Below are 25,712 nucleotides of genomic sequence, written 5' to 3' on the forward strand. Positions count from 1 at the left end.
TTTTAATGTGTGTTAAGGATCTACAATAAAAACACTGAAAAGTGCATGAGGACTGCAAGTGGATTGCAGCTACGTAATGCAATTTCGACTGAATCCCAAATGCTGTCAAAACATTCCAGTTTGAAAGGTTTTGCTGCTTGTTGGCACCAGATGTCTTGTAGCAGAGACTGCACACAGTACGTGGAGGAGAGCAGTGATGCCAACAGGCTGCTGAGCCCGTTCTGGAACAAGGCCTCAGGTGCCACTTGAGCTTTGCTGAGCTTCCCTAGGGGTGTACTTCCCTGAAGGTAATTATGACAACCGTGCTCTTCTTTAAGAAACACATTTTCACTGCTCAGTGCAAAGGCTGCCTTGGGCCTTAAAAAAGCATTCAGAACTCGTAAATTCTTCCTTTTCTTTCAACAGCCCTGATATTGCCACCTCAGGAGAGCTCCCAGAACCTCCCCTGATGGCACAGTCTGCGCCAAGTCCCAAGCCAGGACAAAGGGGAAGCAACCTGGAAGCTCCTTTTTGGGGCTCAGAAACAATGAGCTAATGAACACCACCTGAAATTCTCACCAGACTCATCGTGCTCACTGATTTACTTTATATCACCCTGTAAGCATTGCCAACTTAAAAACAGTATCACTTCAGAAATGTATTTATTTTCTTAAAGCGGCACGGTTGTCAATCTGATAACATCTATGAAAATTAGTGCCCAGAGAATAGCACACATCTCTGCTGAACAGCAAAGTCCGTGAAGGGAAAATCCAGAGGCTTTCAAGCCTTGTCCATCACTTCAGCATTCAACCATCTTAAACTGACAGAAACAATATTAAAAAGAAAGGGTAGATTATCTCAAGGCAGATTTTTTTTTTTTTTATCAGCATCTATCATGAATATGGATCAGTCTGCCATTTTCATTCACATACACATTTCCACAGATACAGCTGCTTTCATTAAAAGGGCTGTGCAAGAGCCCTTCCAAATACACAAGTAAACTGAACCTAAGTTTAACAGTCACGTGCAAATACACGTGTACTCCTTTCCAAACGGGAAATAGACATGTCAATATTATTATTAATGGGCAAACTCATAATAAAAGCATCTCCATTCTAAAAGTCTCATGTGTCAGTGGTAGAAATATCCTTCACAGGTAGTTCTGAAGACAAAATCACTTCTCCCCAAACACACTGAAGATATGAGCTAGATATCTCTTGCCCATTCACTTTCAAGCACCAGAGGTGTTCAAAGAAGCCTTAGGAAAGAAAAGCAAACCGATGGAATGACAATCAGGAGAACAAGCATACTTGTTTGGAGCAGCACATTTCCCTAAGCACACTAAACACGAAGTCCAAAACAAGCATTCAGCAAGACATGAGACCACCAAGTCTAAAACCAGAAGCGGTGATATCTACGTCAGGTATCCTGAGAGCCAAGGCACTCTAGGCAGCACGCAGTCTGCAGATCAACTGCTTCGCTTACCTTCAAGATGTGCTTTGCAACTGTTGGAAATGTATTATTAAAGAAATACAACACCTCCCCACTTCTCCCCTCCATCACACCCTGCTATGGGTCTTGAGGCCAAGCAGAGCACGGAAACTGGAAAAATCAGCTGAAATAATCTGTGCCTGGAATGCATGCTCTGAAGCTGGCCCCAAATGGTTTTTCTCCATTTGCTGCCAAGCACCTCTAATGCAATCCAGACAGCCAAGGACACAGTCAGAATGATAATATGAAAGCATTAAAATTCCCATTGAAATAGGACCTGTCAAGCTACTTTATGTAACACGATTTATCGTTTCCAAATGTAGTAACAAGGGATTTTATTGTACAAGAGCATGTTGTACACAATGGGGCTCTGGGTTTACATTCCATGCTAGCCAAACTAGAGCTTCTGACAAAGTTTATGTGAGTACAAGTCTGTTACTTGTGTGCATCTGAAAGGGTAGTTAGAAGCATGAGAAATCAGTGGGGTACAGAATATGTTTCAAAAATGAGACTTCTCTGCACAGTTCTGGACACTTCCAATCACTACTGCCTAATGGCTCAAAAGCAGTGTTCATGGAAAGAAACCCAACTGTCCACATTCCATAAAGCCAAACAAGAAAAATGGAACATCTAAAGCTGAAGGAAGTCCTTATTTTCAGTCTTCCATGTCAACCAGCCAAGTACAGCAGATTGGATCTTTTGCAAGTTCAGCATAGTAGTCAAACAGCTCAGACTGAAAGCTTCTGGTTCAGCTTCCAGCTGACATCCTGCACTCTGTTCTAACCTGTGAAACCCCAACCTCAGAAGCCATGACCTCCTACATCTCTTGTATTTAACACAGTCACTAAGATGAAGTCAAGCTGTCCATGCTCTACACTAATAATGCCCAGGGAGAGTTCCAGCACTGAGCATAGTATCACAACTTTGAGTCTGTGGATGTTTCTGGATATTGCTACTTCTCCACTCTGTGTACCTGCTTCTTAAAGATGCAGAAATATTTCAGCTCTAATTAGCTCCCTGTTCTTTTCTAATGAATTCACTTCAACTACTCTAGATAATATAGCTTGCAATGAAAGCCACGCATATAAATATAAGGGAGAATAACCTGTACAGTACAGTAAAGCAGAAACAAGCATTGTACCTGCTCTCTGCAATTTAGGGAAGGTACCACACCATCTGCTAGTGCAAAGGATAAATTGGTGGTACTGTCCAGAAATATCCAGCTTCATGTATTTTTTCTTCGGGGAGTAAACCAGAGTCAGTCAACATTTATCCACATAAAATTATGAAGTTATAACAACAACTTCAGATACAATTAAAAAAAAGTCTTTTGTGCTCACTCCTGAACCTAAATCCTAGCTTTCTTATTATCTTCTTCATTGGTGTAACGCTGATGTTGAACAACATTCAGGTAGGTGCTTTGTTCTGTCCTCCTCTCTCAAAGACTGGTATCATCATCCAACTAAACTCATATATGCTTTGAACTTTTTTCCCCATTTAATTAATAAAATACACACTATGAATGCCTAAATGCAACATCACACACAGATCTGACTCCTGCCATCGATATTTATATTACAAGTTCAGCCATGACTAAGGTGGGTAATTTATTGCATTCTAGGCAGTTGAACTCCCATCCAAGACCTTGGACTACTCTGCTTTTCAGCGCTAGTCAGAATCAATAACGAATTTTGTTAAGCCTTCTCACTTTTGCTGTGCCATTCAGCATTAGCAATAAGAATAAAGCTTACTCAAAGTTAAAAAAGAAAAAAAGAAAAAAGAAAAAAAAAAATCACACTCAGATATTCATGTTTGCTATTTGAATCCAGGAGGGATCTGCAGTGCTAGTTTAAAAAAGGAAACTATTTCCTATTAGGAGTCATGAGGCTGAAATAAGCAAAAGCCATAATGGAAGTCAGATCTCCTTGGGGGAAAATGGAAGACGAAGAGAGAAAAAAAAAAAATCACTGAAAAATTGAATGCTACAATTAAGGGATGAACAGTTGGCATTTTTAGGATATAAATCAAGAAATCAGCTAATAAAACTGCAGATGAAGTTCAAGAGACAAGAGGCATTAAGTGATGCACAAGACCATCTGACTTTACATTCACAAAAACAGACAGTCCCTATGACTCAGAAGCTAGATTTTCATGTAGCAGTTTCATCATGATATCAACTCAGTGTTCAGTAAGCTATCAAAAGCAGATCAAATATTAGACATTATTAGGACAGGACTAAAACAGAAAAAAACCAAAAACATTACAACACTGTACTAGAGTGTTTATGACTCTGCAAATCAACAGCATGTCTGAATCTCCAACATACCAAATGGACCAGATGCAGTTCTGGTCTCCAAATCCTAAAGAGAACTGAAGACCCAGACCAGCCACAATAGGATATTGAGAAACGCACCTACACTAACATTTTCACTCAAAAGTATGCTCTTGAAACATCTCCTGATCATTGTCACACTGTAGTTCTTCTCTCAGAACCTCTGAATGGTTCAGCAAGGAGACACCAACTGCAGAGCAGCACCTCGCCCCCAGGACTTGGCTACAGCCAGCTGATGGAAGTTCTGCAAAATGCATAAGGAAGGGCATCAAGTCCTCATTCCCCCTTCAAATCCCATTCTCCTGCACCACGCTGGTTAGTAATGAGGACAGCCCAAGCTGAGAGGTGGTGTCAAAGCCTTTGACTTGGGAAGCAACTAATGAAAGTAGGACACTTCATCCCGGCAGAGATGGCACAGCTCTGAACCACGCGGCACAGAGAAGGGTGAGGGAGGGATAGCTGCTCATGGCCTTCTCTGAAATGAAACAGTTTCTCTGCTTCAAACAAAAAGATGTCTCTTAATGCAAAATCATTTTCTTTACCGAGGAGTTCTCAGCTTCTGGATGCTGAAAGTTTATAAAGGTTCAGAAAAACAAGCACATTCATTGGAGGACAGTCCATCAAGAGCTATTAATCACAGCCAGCAATGCTAGCTCTGGAACTACCTGAGCTACAGCCCGCTACTATCTGGGAGCTATTTTGGGCAAGGAAAACTACATACCTCCCTTGTTACTGTCATCTTTCTTGTAGGTATCTGCTATTGACTGCTGTCAAGAAAGGAGACTGGCCTTGATGTAAATTCAGTTGGACCAGTTTGGGCTATTCTGTTTTGAAAACAGTCAGATGGAAAAGGGAATAAAATGCACACCAATCCAAGTAAAGAAGATATAACTTTTATAATGAACTACTGAACAAGCAACTCTTGCCCTTCTTTTAATGATGTAATCACAGGTTTCATCACCATGCCAGCAAATGCAGGGGTCAAGGGCTTCTATGATTCAGTTTCTTTATTACTGAAAATTGTATTTGAACAGAAGCTTCTGCCGCACATCATAGCACAGCCAGCAATGCTTGCAGACTTACAGACCCTTGGGGACAGGCCCAAGGAGACAGTTAAACCAAGGGTCCAAAAACACTAAACCCTGAGTTATAAACTACCTATGGAAAAAGCCTTTTTATTACCAAAGATCTGAAAGAAAACCCAGAAGCTAGAAGAAGCCACTAAAACAGAAGGCATTAAAACTAAAAGGGAATCTGCCTGAAGACATTCTTGTGCTTCAACCTTTTCAGCATATTCCTCATTCAATCCTGTCTTTGAATTTTTACACTTGGCCAATAAATAGTTCTTATTCTTCCACTCAAACGAGATTTACGATGCACTGCAAGTAGTGCAATTAACAGATTTAATTCCTGATTCATCCCCATCTTCAAAGGGAGATGGGAGAAAAGCACAACAGGAGATGGCTGGGTACTGTGCTGTGGGTACCTCCAACACACATGCTCTGCCGTGACTGCAAGTAGCACATCCCTGCTCTTTCTGTAGATGAGCCATGGCTTTTTCACTGTTTAGCTCCCCAGTACTATTCATTCTTCAGCTTCATCATTCTGATTTTTTTTCCTGCCCTCAGTATGGATTTTTACACATCATCCCACATTTTCACCATAATTTATCTATTGCTTTTTCCACTCCATTTCACTGAATTTCTAATCTCATTTTCCCAACTACACTGTCTACAATCATAACATAGCAGTGACTTTGAAAAAATTCAGTATGCTCCACTAATTTCACAATGTGTTAAAAGAGATAACATAGGGAATACAGTCTTTCAAACTCGGCATGATTACTTTAACTTGCATATCGGAGACAGCAGTACACAGCCAGAGGAGCAAGATAGGCTTTTGGGCTCAAGGAAGTCAAAGCTCTAGAATCTGACACAGGTATTGACCAACTATCAATGAGAGAGATGCACAGAATCTTCTTTGCACAAGACTGAGCATTTACCTCCTCCATATTTTTCATTTGCATTTGGTGAATGCTTCATTCTGTTGTGCTGATAGGCCTGCATCCAATCCAGCAGCACATTTGTTCGAGGGATTGTTCCAGATGCATCATGTACTAATAAAACACCCTGCTCCAAAAGGAGTTTTAAATGGCACAACATAGTGGTTGGCTTCCCTGCTGCAGTCTCAAGCTCCATACAATGCCAGTGCTGAGCACAAGTTACTTTCACAAGCAATTAAGACAGACTACATGAAGTACCTAGCTCAGCCTGCCAGCTATACAGGACTTGTCTTTTAGTTTTGTTCAATTACTTTGCCCTTGTTTTCCACTGGCAAACAGAAACTCACTTTACTTTCCCTCTCTACAACTCACTGCATGCCTCTGCTCTCCAAGCACCCTCACTTGTACATGCAGGCTTCAGAGCACCACTACCTCATGCTGACGTACCTTCCACCAAGAAACAGCAGACTCAAAGGCAACACACAACTCTGCAGCACTGCTAAATGAATTCTACTATCAAAAGAAAATACCTTTGAACGATTTTACCTGAAGTGTAAATCAGGCTTCACCTCAGCCCATTATGGCTACTTCAGCCAATTTTACTTGCCACGACATTACAAGCCATTTCATCGCTGTATTTTCCACAACTTTTCATCTGAAACCAATTCTCTTTTAAGAGTATTTAAGTTTAGACACTTGACATTGTTTAAATCTTATGATATCTCAAGCTCAACCCTCAACACTGCTAAAGCTGCTCAGATTAAAATCCCTCAAGCCAAGAAAGAGGCAGCATCTGATATTATATCATGTTGCCTTCAAACTCAGCAGCTCATCTTCATGACATAACACTTCTAACTGCAGAAACACTCAAGCTTCAAATACTTTGTGCTTACACGCAGTGTAATGTATAAATGCTAGATGCTCACTCCAACATTCATACCAAACTGTTCCCAGGATTTCTTACTAAGTATTCAGTTTTATCTTTGTACATCCTTTCTGATTAAATGGAGTAGCAACAGCAAATTAACTTGATCATGAAAAATCTATTACTTCAGTTCACACATTTAAAATTTGGAAGCTTCAAACTTAGCCTATTTTCCATAGGCTGAGTTACCTTATGCAAACTGATATGGTGGGGAAGACAGGCTAATTCCACAGGATTTCTATACAAACCAATATGTAAGAGTTATAACCAAAAACAGTACTGAGGGTTAATGCTATGATAACCATTTCCGAAGAGCAGAGATCAATCTTAAGGTAAGTATCACAGATGATTTAAATGCACTTGATTCAGCCTCCAGGCTGGCCTTCTGACAAACCTTTCAGGACTCCTGGTTAATGTTCCTGTCCTATTTGAGGACGGAGTAGACCAGCTTTCAGACCTGCAGCTTTCATCCCCCCTTTTGGATAATCACACGGAGTTAAAAAACACAGAAACTAAATAAACAAACAGAACAGAAGATACTCACATTCCCCATGTATTCTGAAAGTAGATCCTGCAAGGCCTGTCGCACCGCATTACACTCTGCAACTATACGTTCCCGTCGGTCATCACGTGTGCAGGATGAATCAGCCATCAGGGCTGCTCCACTAATGATGCTCTCCAGGCGCTCTTCCAGAGAAGGCCTAAAACGTTCCTCACTGAAGGTCGATGGATCCACAATAATTTGTTTCTGGTAAAATAAAGGTTTCAGAACTTAGCAGTCAGACTGAGCAGTAAGTTACTGTTAGCTCATCAGAAAGACGAACGTTTACAGCAACTCCCTGATCGGGCATAAAAAGCAAACAGAATTTTGGCACTGAGAGTGATTTCCTTGAGTAGTTTAGTAAAATTACTAACAGGTTCCCCAGCACATTAGATTGCTAGTCATTTCTTGTGCTGCTCTGACAGCTAAACCCAACTCAGCCACAAGAAGTCTCATTATATGAATGGCAAAAATCAAGTGTGCCAGCATTAATAAAGTTCAAAGCACAGAACTCTTCTTAACTACGTGTCAATCCGGACATGCCTTCACTATTTAAACTTGTCAGATATAATTACCTCATCATGAACAAAAAAATCCCCAAGAAAAACAAATGTCCAAAATTAGCCCTATGTACAGTACTCTGCTGTCCTAGTTTATCAAGTCCTCCTTCCTTTACTAGTATGCAATTATAACAGGTAAACAACAGTGTTTTCAAATTCATGTAAAACAACAAATGACTAGAATAGCATATAAATTGATTTCTTCATGGCAGAAGTCTATCACAGCTTCATTTTGAAGGATGATTAGTAAGCACAGCTCGTATTGAGAAACCTGAGGCTAAATAAGCAATACTTAAATAAGCAGATGTATCTGCTTTTCAAGGGCCAACATCGTGATCCAGTGCTCACCAGGAAGAAGTAGTGTAGCATACACCACCTTGTGATTACTTCCAGGTGGCTTACTGAAACAGGTTCTGCAGTTTAAGGAAAATACTATGACCATTTCAAGATTTACTGATTTGTTTAGGGTTTGCATAGGTTTTCTCCTAGTTAAGGGGCAGGATGAAAAGCTGTTGCTAACTCATCACGAAAGAAGCCCTAAAGCTTTTTGCAATGGGGGTTTTCTACAGTCAGTTTGTATGCCAGCTAATTTCAACATTAATGTCAGCACAATTAGTCTCCCAGCTGAGTAACCACAGAATTCACAGCAGGTTTAGACACAGCACACGTTCTTCTAATATTCCCATTTTTCCTGAAAATTCTAGCTATTCAGGTAATACAGTGCTGGTATGCTACGACCCCAAAATTACACCACATGAACGAGAGATAATCACTATCTTGTTATCTTCTGGTAGTCATTTAATATTTTACCATCACAGCAGAAACACTGAAGCATTTAGGAGGGACGTGCAAAACCTCTGTAACAAAAGCACAATAACACTGACATGTTAACAGGAAATGAAGTGCAGGGATAACATCTGCAGAGAACCTGGGCACATTTGTTTTGTCTGTCTCTTTTGGCAAGGCCGAGCAGACAAAGCCATTGCACACAATGCCTATTCAGGCTGGCCTGCTGAGCAAGCCCTGGTGCTGTTAGTGAGCTGCAATACGTGAAACTAAAGTTCAGAAGCTCAATGCAAGCTGAAGCACTCAATAAGTCTCTGACCATATATTAGAGAGCTCCTAGGAAAATATGAGCACACAGCACAAATCATATTAAATGGCTGGAGCGAGATTAGCCAATATACAAATTGGAACTGACATGTTTTTCAATTCTATGTACCAGAGCAAGTCCTCAGCATTGTGTGCTGGTACTAGAACTGCCTTTCCATCCTACAGATCTGATCAAACCTGTGATCCTTTGGGTGTTAACCCAATGCACGTTCTTCAAACATATGTAACTGAACGTACAACTGACAGAATTTGAGATAGATTTAAAACTGAAATCTGTCACAAAGATCAAGATAACCACGATGTCCTCTTGTAACCCAAGAGATGACAGAGAAAGGCTTCATATTCAGTACAGGGAAAACCTCAAATAGTATTTCATCCTTTAGGGAGATGTTAAAAGAGGTTAAGAAATATGGAAGAAAGTAACATAGAGAAGCGGGGTGGCAAGAGCAAAAGAGGAAAAGGTGAACAATATTTGGCAAAAATGTACTAAGAATTTTGTGACTGACAGTCTTGTGATATTAAAAAAAGTTTTAGAGGGAAGCTACTTCCAAGGTGTTTAAAATTCTCAGACTGGATCAGCAGTAGACACAAAATACTGGCTTCAGAAGGAAAGTATTCACAGTAAAAGCATATGGCTATCCTTGGTAACTTACACAACACAAGATAAAGAAATGAGATCAGTACAACACACTGGTTTAAAGTGACTTCGTTCCCAACTAGATATCACATTAAACTTCCCACTCTATGTTCTTCTCAATAGGTAGTTTTGGGCAATTCCAAATACATTATTCACTTCTAATAAGTCATTTTTGTCACCCACAAGAATAACTTTCATAAATATATTATGAAACAATCAATTCCAAATAAACCAAGGGCTTACATCTAACATAGCAGTAGGCTAACAGCTATTTCTGAGCTAGTTTAACTTGACAGCCTTCAATCATCAAGAACTGCATTTCTCCTTTCTATATTTTATCAATCCTAGTTTTGAAAGAGCCAATTTTGAAAAAATAAAAGCCTGCTTCACCTGGGACTTGCAGTATTTCAGTAGAAAACTATTTTTTCGGGTAACAAACAAAAGATGTTGCTTATAAATGACGTAAGCAAACACAATACTTGGAGTTGCCACTTTTTACGTACAGGTTCAGAACTTACATCAAAATTGTTCAGAGCATAAGCCAGCTCTCCACCTCCACCCTGCTGCTGGGCAGCATCATCTGATGCAGTTGCTTGAGCTGCGTTTGAGATGCCCGTGACTGCCTGCTGAAGTTGTTTGTAGATCAAGTCCCGGTTCGCTTTGTACGCAGCCACATCAGGGTGCTGCAGGCAGGCCTGAGATGCAGTGTAGAGAATAGGAACGTTCTTCTGCAGGATTCCTCTGGCTGCCGCCATCTGATCACGGTGACCCACATCTTTCAATTCCTGTTAGGAAAATTGAAGAAAGAAGCAATTGAAAACAGTCCCCGCACATAATCCATATACTGCCTTCCTGCATCTTCAAGAGACGGGCAGATTCTTTGCTTGGCATGTTCAAGTCTAATTCAACCTTTCCCCATTTCCTATTATTAATAGCTCAACTAATCTTAGAACACAAGAGCTCCATAAAAACTCAAATAAAAGTAGTATTATAGGGCAATTCACAGTTCCACATTTCAAAATCCAAGACACGTTTGCTCCTTGCCACAGAAAAGGACCAGCACTCCGAACGCAGACAACACCGCTACATCAGGGAACTCAGAAGCTGTGACCTCACTTTTCCATACGTGCTTTAAGATGCCAAGAGGTAAGTGAGAAGCATCATTTAACTAGAGGAAGAAAAAAGAGAGGTAATCTCTGACAATCACTGACATTAGTCTTCTGGCTCTGTTTCAGAAGTAATTAATCCAATGAGTGTGTGCAACTAGCACAGAGAGATTCTGTGAGAAATTCACGTGGTTGCTCTGCATGGAGCAGTTCAACCACAGGAACCACGTCATGAATTTTGCATCTAAGAAGTCAGATCTTAAATTTAACTCCAATATTCAGAACCAGTGTGTTTCCTTTAATCACACCTAGAGGATGGAGTTCTCTCCCCTCAAGAGACTCACACACTTCATTTCAGAAGAACAAGAATATCACTCAACGTCTTGTTCATCTCCAAATGGAGAAAATTAAGCCAATGACTACAATTATTACTAATTTAAGATTGAGGATTGAGCAAACCCATAGGTCCTTTCACAAATACTCAATGCTGCAATTCTTTAAAGCATCATCATCTCTGCTTTGGAATCTAAGTACTATGAATGGAGAGAGCTTCTGAGTCCTGCACAAGCAGCAGAGTTTATAAAAAGGAAGAAGTAACGCAATTATTAGCAGCACAAACACTTTAAAGTTACCTCTTAAGTCTTACAGAGAGGTGATGAAAATGAAGAAGTGGGCTGCTTTACCAGCAGAAAAAAATAAATAATCTGACAGACTCTTAAAAATGAATGAGTAATACACGACCTCTGTAAGACACACACTAAGCAGCGAGGGCACTCCAACAGGCTTTCAGATTTACAGATTTAACACAACCACTTCCCATAGTGTAAAACAATCCATCACAAAGCAGTTTAAGGACATTTATTGTATTGCCATCACAACCCCATCCCCATTTACCACAATCAGATTCCAGATACATAAGCAACCAGCAATCCATTTAAAACTGTTCCCAGTTTATTTTCAAAGATAAATCCATGCAAGAAAACAAGTAGCGTTAGAAGTCATAAACAGTCTGGGTTTGTATAGATCAGCAGAACAAGAAAATACAGTCTACAAAAACTACGCTACTTCAGATAAATCAGTGCCTACACCTTTCTCTTAAGACTTACCTTACATAGGAGTGAGTCACAACAGTCATGTTGTACAAAAACAAGTTCTGCATGCAATTGAGGCTCAGCGCTAGCTATGCAGATACAGAACATACACAAAGCACGGGACCTTAAAACCTTTCTCAAATGGGGACTTCAAGACTAGCCTTGGTGTGGTGCATCACTGCCTTGAAAAGAGTTGTAATTCTACCCCTAGCCATGACAGTGCGTCGGTGTGAGCCACAAAGACAGCGTGGTCTTGTGGTGAGAGCACCAAGCACTAAGTCACATCCCAACCCTCTTTCCTTCCCCTACCTGCACTGCTTCAAAATGGGATGCCCTGACATGCACCAGTGCAATTCTATAGAAGCAGCATTTCACAAAGATACTAAAGCATTAACATAAACAAATGCTAGCATGGGCACTTCAGTCAGAAGCGGTGTTTTACAGCTGAGCAGATTTTCTGCTTACCAGGCAAGTGCCATTCGGTTTCCTAAACGTCACCGAGTGCAAGACAAAGTATTCCAAAACAAACAAAAAGTAAAAAATTAGTAGAAGCAATAGGTAGCCTCTCAGAGCAGCAAGGCTGCCTCATTTTCTTATTTTGATAAAGAATAAGAAACAGCATACAGAAGTAAGAACTGCCATCACTATACCTGCTGTCTTTTGGCTGCCATTATGTTAAGTTTGTCCACTTCTGGCTTGAGGGCTTTGTATTGGATACCCAGATCCTGCTCGGTGCCAGCATTCCTTAATTTCAAGATACCTTCTTCTACCTAAAAGAATACATATATTTCATTTTTTCCCAAGTAATACAGTTCACAGTTTACAAGACTATTTAGAATATGTTTCAAAGCAGACAAAGTGATTTTCCTCTCCTTTCTTTTGTGGTTTTTTTTTTTTTTTTTTTTTTATTTTTTTTTTTTTTTTTAAAGAAGAGAGACATGTCAAGGCTAACTACACCTCAAGCTCAGGTACTCTTTCATAGTCATTAGCTACCAGGACAGCCAAGAACGCGTAACTGGAAGAGACCAGGGCCCCATTGGAGCTGTGGCTGCCAAGGACAGAACCTCAAACCCCAGATGAAGTCAACCCAATATTGAGGCTCACTGCATCTCAACTTCCACACAAACCACCCACCTCCTACTTGCAAATACATTTAATCATATTCATTTTTACTTAATCCACTGAAGCTACTTTTCTGTACTAATAGCTAGTCATACCTGCTAGCTACAAGAGAGTAGAAGTCAATAAGAAAACCAAGTTATTTCTTTGTGATTAAAAGATTGGATTATCAAATCCTCAGCAATTCACAGACCACGGTGCATTAGTCTCAACACTAAAAGTTGAGAACGAAGTGCAACACAGCATCAAAAGCTACTGACAATGTCTGCTGGTTGTTTTTACACTCATCAGTTGCACGCTACGAGAAAAAGTCTCCCAACCCTCAGTGCTCCAGAGGCAAGTCACTGCGAATGAGACGTCCAGGCTCAGCGTGGCACACCAGGCACAGCTCAGGCCTGCACTTACTACTTTCAGTTGAACCAACAGCTTGTAGACATCTGCCATGTCTGCCAGAATGAGCAGCCGAGTCACTGCAGAGAGCAGGGCACGCGCCGCTCGCACCATGTTGCCGCGCTTCACCGAGGAGCAGGGGTCATCAGCAAACTCCCCCGAGGCACTCTTCATCAGGTCACCTGCAAGAGGAGAAGGCCTCACATTACTGTCACAGCATTTCTTTCAGGGCGTTCCTGGGAGAGACAGCCTGGGCTGTGGCAACAAAAAGCATTTGCTTAAGTACAGCCAGCATTTCTGCTGTCTCCAAGCATGGTCATCATAGAACTGAAGGAGTGGTGCAGGAGGGAGGAAGGGTTTGGAAGTCACACTTTGATCCCTCTTTCAAATTATGCAGGTGCTTCGGTGTACCGGAGTCCTCAGGAGAGGCAAATACAAGTGGCACTGCCGTTACATGCAGAACCGCAGTGTATGGTTACTCCACAGATGACAGCACCTTCGTTAAGAGGAAGCTCTGCTTTCAAGCAGAAGGCAGCAGAACACCCTGTGAGCACAGAGAGAAGTGCCACAGCTCGTGGGGCTGTAAACAACTGGGAGCCAGGACCTGGCCGGCTGCGCCGCAGTCTGCAGGCAGGGCAAGGCTCTGCTTCCTGACACGCTCCAGCATTTCATAGCCTGTGGGGCTGCATCTGCTGCAGGAGAGAATTTGGATTTCAGATAGTAACAGTGCAACAGGATAACTATGAAAGCAAAAGCTGCTTTAAACAGCTAGAAAAATTCATCCAGAAGCCAGAACAGTAATTGCTGCATATATTCAGAGGAATAAAACCAGCCTTTTTTTTCCCCCCTACTTTCAAGGGTAGCATTTTGTTCCTACCAGCTCAATTCCTGCACAGCAATCAGGTTTGGAATCCACATTATTGCTATTTGACCTCCTTGCATTTTGGAAACATTCGGAGAACAGCTAGGTTAGAGTTTAGAAAACACTGGGTGCTCAAGGCCAAAGATTCGTGGGCAATCAGAGATGACCAGAAAAGCATACTAACTGTTTAGTGGCTGACTGCTGTGCCAGAGGCTTCCCAAACCTGTTTGAGAAATGTCCGTCTGGCCAAGTGCCAGAACACAAACAGCACATTTCTCGCAGATGAGAGAAGAACTTCAAATAATGCTTCAGAAGGGAGAGCTTCCCAGCGTCCCCACCACCAAACAGCACTGGGAGAGATCTGCACCCAAATCCCATGGTGATGCTGTGGCATGACCCTGCCCATAACCTACTCCCATGGCCAAGCAGTCAGGGGGCACCGTCCTGATGGGAGGCACACTTTAACAACTCAAAAATCACCTACGAGCAGAGAACTTGAAGTAAACCATCACACACTTGCCCTGGAAGAGTTTCCAGCACAGCCGCCAGCCTGTCCGAGCAACCACACGCAGACACTCCGTTCTGTTCAGATGCTCCCTCCTGTGCAACATCCTTCCATCATCTTAAACACTACTTCCAAGAATGGCATACAACATTTTAAGATAAAAAATGCACTACTTCAGCACTGTGACATATGACAAACCTGCTGTGCATGTACAGACCAGCTATAAGCATCAATCTACAACTATCTCCTACCCAACTTTTTGAGGGCTGAGTCATTACTTTAACAAGCATTAAGAGCCATAGTTTTTCACACGGGTGAAGGACAATATTCCTCCAGCGTTAGAAAACAACGAGCCATGAGATTATGAAATTATGTAGCTGACATTACTATTTATCCTAGAAGAGACAAATAATAGTGAAATTCATTTTACCACAAGTAAAAAAAAAAAATAACATGTATGAACAACCTCAGGATTTAAGATATATTTGTCATGAGCTTGGTTCTGGCATATTCCCTCCCTCAATTGTATGTAAAATTCTCACTTTCTTCCTCTCCCCAGTCCCTCCAAAGAAAGAAAACATTGTTTTTACCAATTTCTTATTCAAAACAACTTGGAGGTGGCCACTCAGTTCACTCAAACCTCAGAACTCACTAAATGAGGCTAAAAATAAGATAATCTTCCATCCGTCGCTTAAATCATCACCTTACATGCTAGTCCTGAAATGAAACGTTCTCCCTTTTTACTTTAATGAGAGATTTTAAAGATTTAGTAAGTTTCAAACAGCTTGTCAGAGTGTCAGAAGATAACTGGCTTCACCAAATTAATGGAAGATTAAATTTAAAAACCATTGCATTTTATTTTTTTTCCCTGCAAATTAAAGAAAGCTAACTTCCAGACTTCTGCTACAGAAGCCTCAGGAGGTGTGGTTACTGGAACCAGATCCAAAGCACAGGAAGGAACCCTGCCCCGGCCTCTGCACTGCTGCTGCACGTGGTGTACATCAGGAGTTCAAGTTTGAAAATCAGAAGATTCTATTGCATCAAACCTGAGCCAGAGGTAAGAATGCAAGCTTGAAAATGGGATTTAAGAGTTAAAGATATACACCACAGAAGTGTCAGACTGCAACTCAGATTATACAGCTGATATAGGAGTAATCTGTTTTTCCAATATCACCTCAGATTTTTCACTAGATACTATAAGGGAAAGATAATAAAAGAACCAAGGAAAGAAGAGGCAATGGTAGCCACATATGATCTTGTCAATAAAATACTAAGAATTCAATTAAATCTAATGGAACAAAGCCCATTTCAGAAATATTAAGATTTTAGTCCATCAAAAGAAAATTACCCATTTTCTACTCTCATTCCCACCATGCCCACAGGCTCTGACAGCACTTTCAGACAGCACTATTAATCCTCCCAGCAGCATGCTGCAGATGACCATGACAGAAGAGGCTCGGTCTGTGCGAGCCCTGGCTGAGCAGAGCAGAGGAGGCAGGCAGGGCTGAGGCAAGGGAGACCTATGTGCATTTAGGGGACACACAGGCATTGACTTTTTTTTCCCTTCAAGCTACAAATTCACGCTCATCACCTTGTGCCCTTCAGCACCCTGCAGATTAAAGCCTGTCTCCAGGCTGCTTCCCTCTCAGTACCAGAAATACAAGGCATGCCATCAGCGTGTCCTTTCCTGCATACTCTTCCCCAGCATTTCAGTCATCCCACACACCTGGCAGACACCGGTGTGCTTTTGCCTGGATAGCCATTGGTGCTCCCATCCTGTGATTCTGCTGCTCAATGCTCTCACCCATGCCATACCTCTGTCTATGCACAGCACCAATTCATCTCTGCAGAGCCAAATTCCCTGCCAAATGACGGTGAAGATAAAGCCAGAGCCTGAACGCCACGTTACTCTGTGTAGTGAGTCCTCCCTTCCACTGCTGCTGCCTTCACTGTCCTCCACAGGGGCGCAGTGGGCTGCCCTGGCTTCCTGCTATGAAGGACACGGTCTCAAATGCACTCCAGCAGACACTCATTGATTCCTTATTACAGCCCAGATTTCAGATTATTTCCTTTTGCCACATGAATATGGGGAATTGATGCTTAGAGAAACAAAAAATTGTTAATTCCTCAAATTGTATCTTCAGTTAAATCCATATGCCACATGTAACACTCACCTGCAGCCTGCCAAGAGCTGTCTCAGAGCTCCCTTCACTTACAGCTTTTCAAGGGTCTCCAGTCTTGGGCTGGGGAATTACTTCAATACAAGAGGCACTCTCCAAAAATGTTTTTCTTGCAGGAGAACAAGCAAGAACTCCACAGTCTTTCAAGAAATTAAGCTAATTGGTCACAACAGACTTGTAAAGTTGAGTTTTCCAAGAAGAATTCAGTGTTTAACGATGCTATTTGTGCAGCTGGCTTCCTTCTGTTCTTTTGAAACCCTTAAGCTATGCATCTCATGCGAAGTACAGATTAAAAAAAACACCTTTCTTACGCTTTCATAATTCCTCAACCCCCCCATTCAGTTTTGAAGAAAGCTTCACTCAAGCACAGGGCTGAGAGTAACCACGTTGAACAGTCTGTCCACTGCTCTGCGGTGCAACCATGGAACAATCAAAACCCCCCAGGATTACAAAGATTATCCATTCTCTTACCTCAAACCCTACACACAGCTTTACGCTTTCTAATTTTAAGCTTTAATATCTGGTCTTTAATGTAAAACTACCACTGGAAGACATGCAACAGTAAGAACATAGCGCGAGGCTCCGCAGTGTAGGCTAACACACTGATACACAGAGGCAGCAAACCACGGCCAGCACGGGAGGAGAACAGGAATAGCCTGGTCAGCACAACCCAAGAGAAGCTCCCTTCTTGACCTCGGAGCTCACAGCCCGCCTTAGCACCACGCATCTGGATAAATCCCTGTTGGTTTCATAACAGCTCCAACAGCTGCCACTTCAACCTGCACCAGCCCTCGGTTCTCCAAAGAGGGCAAACCCCTGTAACAACAAGAAGCACAGAGCAGGAGCTTGCAGAAGGGGAAATGAGAACAGGCAAGGCAGTTATGACCCCTTCTATTACCCAGCAAAGTTGTAATGGCAAAAATCAGAGTCACACATACCACAGGGGTGCTGAAATCAGAGTTCACATCAGACATTTTCTCACTGCTACAGTTTTTCTAAAGCCACAGCAGGAAAAAACACTGCAGTTTTGTTTCCACTAGCATTTTTCCTTTAAGAAGTTTCACTGCTTTAAAAGAAGTCAGAAGTCCATAGCCTTACATGGTCAGAAATCTCACTTTGGGATATTCTGTGAAGCTGTTTAATATTTTAAGCAAGTTGTAATTCATTCTTCCATTCTAAAATCAGGAAGACTTTGAAGTGATCCACTTATATTGATTTAGTATGTAGCCATGCTATCCTTCATTCTAAATAGCTCTTTCCACTTCTTTGTTTTTACCCCCAACAAATAGATTCTGTGAACAAGTCTGCTCACTAAAATCATGTACCCCCTCAATCTTCTTGCTAGGCTAAAAAAAAAATTTTAATTTTCTCTGATGAGACAAGTTATCTATTGTTCTAATCATCTTCATAACCTCTGTCCAGATTCATTCATCTCTTTTAATTATGGTATCTAAACCTCTCCCTATTCCAAATAGAGGCACTATTAATTCTATTTTCCTGTCTTCTGCTGAAGATATATGGGCTACACATCTATAATCCTACTGCTGCCTCCACAGACACAGCCGCTTTGCTATCGCCCCGCTGCTGACCCAGGCATCCAGACTGTCCTCTCTGCTTTTTGCCTCCCATTGCAAATGGCACACAAATGCACCAGCACCCGAAAGGTTTGCTAAGCAGATGTTTTAGAACAGGTTAGCTCAATTGGGAAGCACCTACAAAGATCAGCAAGCCCAGCTTCCTGACTGCTTCAGGGTTGCCCACAAGCTGGAGCCTCTCACTACAGGCATTAGCCAACTGCCTTGAGCACCGGCAGGCCTGGGCTATTTGCTCCTCTCTCATTTCTCCAGTTCTGAACTCCACCGGCCCACCACACCACTGGCAGCTCTTCTGAAGTGCAGAGACTGTATATAATTGTGCTCTGCAAGTTTGTATCTCCTCTCATTAGCACTACCAAAGCGCAACCCTCCCAACACAGACCCCCGGGCAGGGCAACAATAACCCATAAAATAACCCTCACTTCCACACTCTGTCGCATCTCATTTTCCACCGTTTGCTTCTGATTACCTCTAAGGTTCTATTTCCTTCTGACGAGTTGCTCTGCTCTGGCTGCCCAGGCACTGCCCCACGCCAGGGACACAGGCCTCAGCCCCACAGTGTGCCCCAGCTCAGCCACGCAATGACTGCATCCCCACAAACTGCTGTGGGCAGCAGTTGTATTCAGTTGCATCTTTAGGTCTAATGCTCATCATCCACACAGCTTCTCAAAATGTTTTCCCTGTGCATCAAGCTTCATGCAAGCCACAGGTAGCATGAAATGAAGAAGCAAAACGACACTATGGTAGAAGTATTTTTTTCTCCAGCATCTCTCAGCTCTGAACTCTACCTCCTCTGCCGAACAGCAGTAGAGCAGGGAAGTTTGGGCATCAGGTTTGCCTCATCTCAAACAAGAAAGGAGCAAAAGACTCATACTGAAGCCTCTTGCATCAGTTTTTCCTACCAGCTTCTCACTGCAATATCCAAGCACAAATTCAGATAATGCAATCTCACATTCCCAAGAACTAAGTACAACCCCCTTGCACACCAACATTACTATGAGTGATGTGAAGACATTACAGATGAACTCCAACTCCCCAGATGGAGCAGCAATCAAGCAAGCACCAAAGAATTAAAAGCTTTCAGGACAAAAGGATCTCTTTTGCTGTTTGTTGTTGTTAAGTTAAACCAACTCAATTAGCCCCTTACACTGCAGCCTTCTTACATGGATCTTTCTTTGGTCTGTCAACCAGACACATCCAGAACTGAAACCATTTTCAACTAATATTTCATCACTGTGCAATTTCAGCTACAAACAAGTAATTAATGCCAATGAGGTTTTTTTTGCAGCAGCAGCAGCAACCACCATTAATACCAGTTGACTGGGTTTCACTGAAGCATAGAAAAGGCTCATGACTGGAAGAACAATAAATGATTTATGAGCAGCAACATTTACGAGTGCATATTTTAGAGTAAGCAGCTCCATAGGCTTTCTTTGAAAAGACCTGCAAGAAAAGCAACAAGGAAAATGATAAAAATCAACACTAGATGTGGGGGAGGAAGTCTGGAATATTTAATCAAGGTCCTTGCATTCTGTTTGTCACTGTTTACCTTTTGCATATTCAAGACATCCAGTTCTAAGTCAATATTCAGTTCTTCCTCCTCCAGTGCTGTTTTAAGCACATCCAAATTTTGCAGAAGTTATTGACAAGTATTTGAGATGTGATTTCATAACATTTATAGGCGGTGGTTTACAAGGAGGAAGGTTACTTTTCTGCCTAAGTTGAAGTGGGTTTTTTTGTTTGTCTGTTTGTTTTGTTTGTTTCTTTTACAGTCTTCAAAGCCTCAGCCTTCATCTCTCCTTGGTACATTTGATTTCCAGATCTGCCCAGTTAATGTTTTTACCAGAGGAAGTCAGCTAGACAAGTTGATAATCCACAAGTAGAGAAGTAAAATCATTAGAAACAACAGCAAAGAGAAATGGAAACAGTTCTATTTGCTATGAAAAAATCTACCTCCAGAAGCTCTTACCTTGTTTGCGAACATCTTCCACAGCTGCCACCAGCTCCTCCTTGAGGAACTGGCTCTCTTTCGCAATTTTGTCTCCTTTGTCCAAGAAATTCTCTGTTGCTTGTTCAACTGAGGCAGCCAAAACATGGGCCTTCTTAGAGCGCCCTCGCTTTTTATTAGAGGGGCCCTTGTTACTGGTGTTAACCAATGTTGTAACCTGAAGGTATGAATGGAAGGGAAAAAAAATTAGAAGTTTATCAGCCTGACAGCAAGGTCATGCACGTGTAACTTTTTTAAACACCGTATTTGTAATACTTGCTCTACTGTCAGCTCCAAAGGGTAGATTTGCAAACAAGCGTTTTTCACTTCTCTTTAAACATTACCAGGCTTTTTGGTTCATTAGATGAGCTTTATAAATTCAGCTAAACTGCTCAGAGATTTTTCAGAAGCATCAGCAGACCTGAAAATTTTAAGAATTGATTTCTATTTGTATCTTTGATAAACTGCAATCTCAAAAACAGACCAGAGCTATTTGGCATCACACACAAAGGAAGCAACTAGAGGATAGATTGGGATAGCTTTCCAGACATAAAAAGACTCAAAACAAGGCTGAAGCCATGATCTTCAGAAATCTAGCAATGCAGTAGCTTTTCAATCAAAACCAGAGAATACTACGGCCGAACAATTGGGTGCAAAGCAAAAGTACTCAAATCAGATGTTCACAATCCTCCTGTAATCAATGAATGTTTCAAGTTTCTCTCAGTAAGGCTTTAGTATCAAGAGTCCTCTCTGGTCAGATGACCAGGTTCTCCATTAGCTTAGGATCAAGATTTATCCCCTTCAACCCCATACATATAAATGTCACAAAACCCACACAAAACCCACGTACATTTTTCATTTTTTTCTTCCCCTCACTTCTTCCCCTCCCCTTCTAAAGTCTAGCAAAATTCACATAAAGCTATTTCAAAAGGACATTAAATTACAATGCTAAAAAAAATTAATGTTCTGGAAAGCCCAAGGACTGCTGACACGAAGGTCCTCTGAGCTGAATCCATCTTCTCAGTAGGTTGGTTCGCGTTGATTCAGAGAGGTAAAGCCATCTGCTGGGAGCATTGCTGCTCTTTTTAATGGAAAGCATTCGGATCTGGTAGTCTCAATTCATCATGTACTACAAATAAAAAGCTAGTTGCAGCAAGGCAATTTCCTCAACTTTCTTCTCCATGTTTTGCCAGTCTCATCATTCACAAAATTTGGAATTGTCAGTACTGCCTGCTGAGCCACTTTAGGAATAACTTACAGACAATGAAGTTGGCCAAAAAGGTCCTTTGCTGGGTGAAGTTTTCCAAATCAGGACTACTTCTGATAAGGAAAGACTCCATCAGTAACTCCAGCTTCAGAGCTATACAGCAAACACCCTACAGCCCAGATGTGCACCCAGAGGGAATGAATGGCAAATTCTTTCAAAAGCAAGGACTGCAGCACGGCAAATAAAGGGACATACACATGGGAAACATAACTTCATCCCTTCAGTTCATGCTTTGCTCAAGTTGTGTCAAATTCATACTGTTGCTTGAAAAATCCTACTGCTCAGGAAAATAATACTAGAAACGTAAGTGAAATCTCTCCAGTGTACCCTACTAGGTCTGGAAGAGAAAGATTATTTCCTAAGAACTTCTAAAACGCCCAACAGATGCAGATCACATTCACAAGACTCACTGTAGTCTTCCTATATTTTCCCATGCATTTTACTGAGCAGCATACACCATGCATAAGCTTTAATTCACAAACCCAGTGTGAAGCGTAGGCAGAAATTAAAAAAAAAGCATATATTGTAACTGATACACTGAAACAGTAACAAATGCCATGAAAGCACATTTCTTAAGTGGGACCCCGTTAGGAGGGGTTGGTAACTGATACACAACAGGAGGCTGCTACAGACAGTTTGCAAGCACCCCTTCACACAGAGTAGGAAAGTGTCGCCTCATTGCTTTGAAATTAATAAACTAATCCATCAGGAATTTCAGCATTTATCTGATTCTCTCTACCTATATTTAGGGCTCCCTTCAGAATCTCAAAGAAAACGTAGGAGATCTTCCTTTTAGCAAGCACTAAGGGCTTCACTGTAAGGGGCTTTTGTCATTCCTCAGCAACACAGCTTCATAAATACACAACAAATTAGCAACGTACCACTCAAAATAGAGGTGAGAAACAGCATATCAGCTTCTGCCAATTGAAATGCTGCATCTGATCACGCACAGAGCTGAGCACAGTAACTGCTCGAATAAAACAAAGCAATGATTTCTGCCTTCTACCCCTTCCCTGGGTTTGCAGTGTTCTTCTAGAAGCTCTGAGTTACTTGATTGAAGTGGCACATCAAAACAGGTAATCATCCCCAGGAAGGCAGCTCCCCACACCTTTTTTCTCCTTTACCTGTGTAACAAGAGGCTCCAGCAGCCTCTCGACCGCCAGCGTTCTGATCTCCAGGCTTTTGGGGTCCCATCTGAAGTTCACGTTGCCTGCAGTAACAGCCGTCATTTCTAGAAGAAAAGTGCTCTATGAATAAGTTGGTTCTCATTAATTCCATCAGAATTTATTTGAAAAACAGAATAAAAGCAGACTATTAAATGCGCAGCACAGCCATCCTGTGTAAATAAGTTTACATTGTGTATGGAAATATTAGTTTGGTTCAACTTTTTTTTTTTTAAATGGCTGATTATGAAGCACGTTGGCCTTACACCCTTATGCTTTGGTTAGAAAGAAACTGAGAACAACAACAAAGCACCCCAAAGTCCCAATATTTCAACAGAACGATGACAAGACAAGTACGGCTGTGTGGTCTCCAAGCAGTGCAAAGAGCCTCACAGGTATGAGGGGCACTGGCACGAGGCCACACCGATAGCTTCTGCCCCAGGTCTGCTGCCTTGCACACCCAGCCCAGGCAGTGGGACAACAGATGGAAGCATTCCAGCTGCAGAACAGCTGCAGCTCACCCAGCAGAAACCCTGAGCACCTCAGGTAGCACGGAGCTGGGCCAGCTCAACCCGCTCATCCAACACAGCTTCTCAAGTACAAAAGCAAAAGAACCTTACAGAGCCAGAGAACTCAGTTGGTTCATATTTAACAGCTTAGAGATCTACTGCACTTTCCCTTCACATTTACATAGGAGGGGAAAAAAACAGATTTGCATGAAGAGAGCTCTTCAAAGCCTTTCCTTTCCATTACTCTTCTAAACCAACATCCCAATGGAACAGCAGAAATGATTACAGGAGTTCAGTGAAGTTGCTGGAATAGCAACTCCAAACGAATCGCTGGGTTAACGCCACGAGACAGCACTGCAAGCCATCCTGAAAATCACACACCGAATTTCATTTAAAAGATTTTCAGTCCTCGAAATACAAAATTGGGCTTAATGTAGTTTCGTAACTTTAGGGAGGTTGGGAAGAATAAGTAATTTACAAAGCCTCCTCTCCCCTCTCCTCCCAAGCACTTGCTGTTGGAGTTGTTTTAAACGCTTGTTAGCCGATATTTTTAAATCTCACCCTGGACAGGACATCGTCTGCACAGCATCTCAGAAGACAGACTGCTCTGACAGCACCAGATGTCCCTGGGCTGCCAGGCAAGCACGATGTCCTACTATGTTTAAGAAGCAGGAGGCAAAGCACTAATTTTGGTACCCAGCGATGTTTACAACACACACCAAGAACTAACAGCTTCGTAGCAATGCTGACAGTTACACACGCAGAAACAGCAGACACAAATGGTTATTTCTCATTACCAAATAAATTCCCTAGCACTTGAGAAGCTCAGAAAGCAGGTGGGGAAGTTGGGCTAAGCAGCACCTGGCTGCAGCCCCAGCACTGGCCTGCTCCCCTGCCACAGGCTGCCTTACACCACAGCAGTACGAGCAACTAAATACCCGATGCAAGACTGAAACACCTCCACGTAAGGACGTGCTGGAGTACAACTCTGCAAGGTGCAGAGCAGGAATGGTCACCTAACCTACACAGATATCTCCATCCCCTCCCATGCTCCAAGTGCCTACACTGCTGGAAAGAAAGCTTTATAGGTTGAAAGCTTAGAAAAAGGGAACAGAGAGCACACGTAATATTTCTGCTAGCTTTAAATCAAAGCACTGAGAGGGGCAGATGAAGGGCTCCAAGCACAGCAGCGGGGGCACATCGAGCTGCAGGAGGGTGGCTGCCTCCTCTCCTCACCCCAACGCTCAGCAGCAGGCAGTACCTCACAAGTACCTCCTGTCCTCCCTGCACTGCCCATTCTGCTGGCCCAGCTCTGCCCTGGACTATGGCAGAGCCCTGCTGTGCTGATGCTGGCATTGGGTGAGCGGTGAGCTGCCAGGCTAGAGCCCAAGAGCCCAGTGCCATGTAGGCACCCTGCTCCCCAGGCTCAGCAAGAACACACGCTCTGCCCTCCACAAACATAAATTGTCAGCTGATATGCTGTGAAAGTGGGCACAGAAGCTCCTCTTTGCCTCCCCACCATGCATCCTCTTGCCCCAAACAAGGAACTGCGCTGTTTTATTCCCCCCAATTAGGTGAATGTGAATGCTGCCTAGCCAAGAAAAATACGCTGAAAGCCTTTATGGTTCCTGAGATACATGCCCAGGTCTCTGAAAAGCCCATTAGGTTTCCAGGTAAAAGTCGTTTCTATATATTTAATGCTGCTATGCCTCTTACAGAAACAAAGCACAGTACAGGAGGTAACAGCAAGAAGATACATTAATTGTATTAGTAGGGTAATGAAGGCAATTCATCTGCAAATACGTTAGTATGACGGCTCACGAATTGGCCCAAAGTAATGGTCCATAAAACCACTTAGTATGAACTTTATTGGAGTTTATCTTTAAAACATGGCTTGATACCAAATACATTGTTTGGCAGCAACAGCTTGGATATCATTTGTACACTGCAGTAAATACAGTATCTTTAATACTCATGAAGAATACAATAAAGGCTTCCAAATGCACATGTGAGCGGGGTAGTTTTAGGGCACAAAGGTACAACTGCCAGGCCAGGTGAAAGGAGGGCTGCACCCACGAGCAGAAAGATTTGATGCTCAGCGCTTCCTCCTGTGACTGCACAACCTTTTACCTCACTGGATTCAACTACGTTAATATCTTGTCAACAAAGCATAGCATAGCAGAGTGCTTAACTGCTCTGTGAGCACACTCAATGATTCCCATGACGACTGCAGAAACTGTAGCATTTAATGCAGACGGATCCCCCCACAGCCAGCATAGCTGCTGCAGGGCTGGGACAGCCCAGGGGCTACAGGAAGGGATGGCACACCATGTGCTTACCCTGATCAGCTCATACTGC

General features: G+C 42.3%; 1 protein-coding gene across 1 annotated transcript in view; it reads right to left on the reverse strand.

Moving 5' to 3' along the window:
• Positions 1-22,913, reverse strand: part of CTNNA1 (catenin alpha 1) — a 90,588-nt gene extending 67,675 nt beyond the window's left edge. Inside the window, exons 1-6 of the mRNA XM_010718865.1 lie at positions 22,807-22,913; positions 20,398-20,593; positions 13,302-13,468; positions 12,428-12,547; positions 10,099-10,365; positions 7,274-7,477 (exon numbers count right to left, since the gene is read on the reverse strand). Of these exons, the coding sequence (XP_010717167.1) occupies positions 7,274-7,477; positions 10,099-10,365; positions 12,428-12,547; positions 13,302-13,468; positions 20,398-20,593; positions 22,807-22,911 (1,059 nt within the window). The 5' untranslated portion in view covers positions 22,912-22,913. The remainder of the gene's footprint in view (positions 1-7,273; positions 7,478-10,098; positions 10,366-12,427; positions 12,548-13,301; positions 13,469-20,397; positions 20,594-22,806) is intronic.
• Positions 22,914-25,712: the final 2,799 nt, after the last annotated feature.

This window comes from Meleagris gallopavo, chromosome 15 (genome assembly GCF_000146605.3).
Source record: "Meleagris gallopavo isolate NT-WF06-2002-E0010 breed Aviagen turkey brand Nicholas breeding stock chromosome 15, Turkey_5.1, whole genome shotgun sequence".
NCBI lineage: Eukaryota > Metazoa > Chordata > Aves > Galliformes > Phasianidae > Meleagris > Meleagris gallopavo.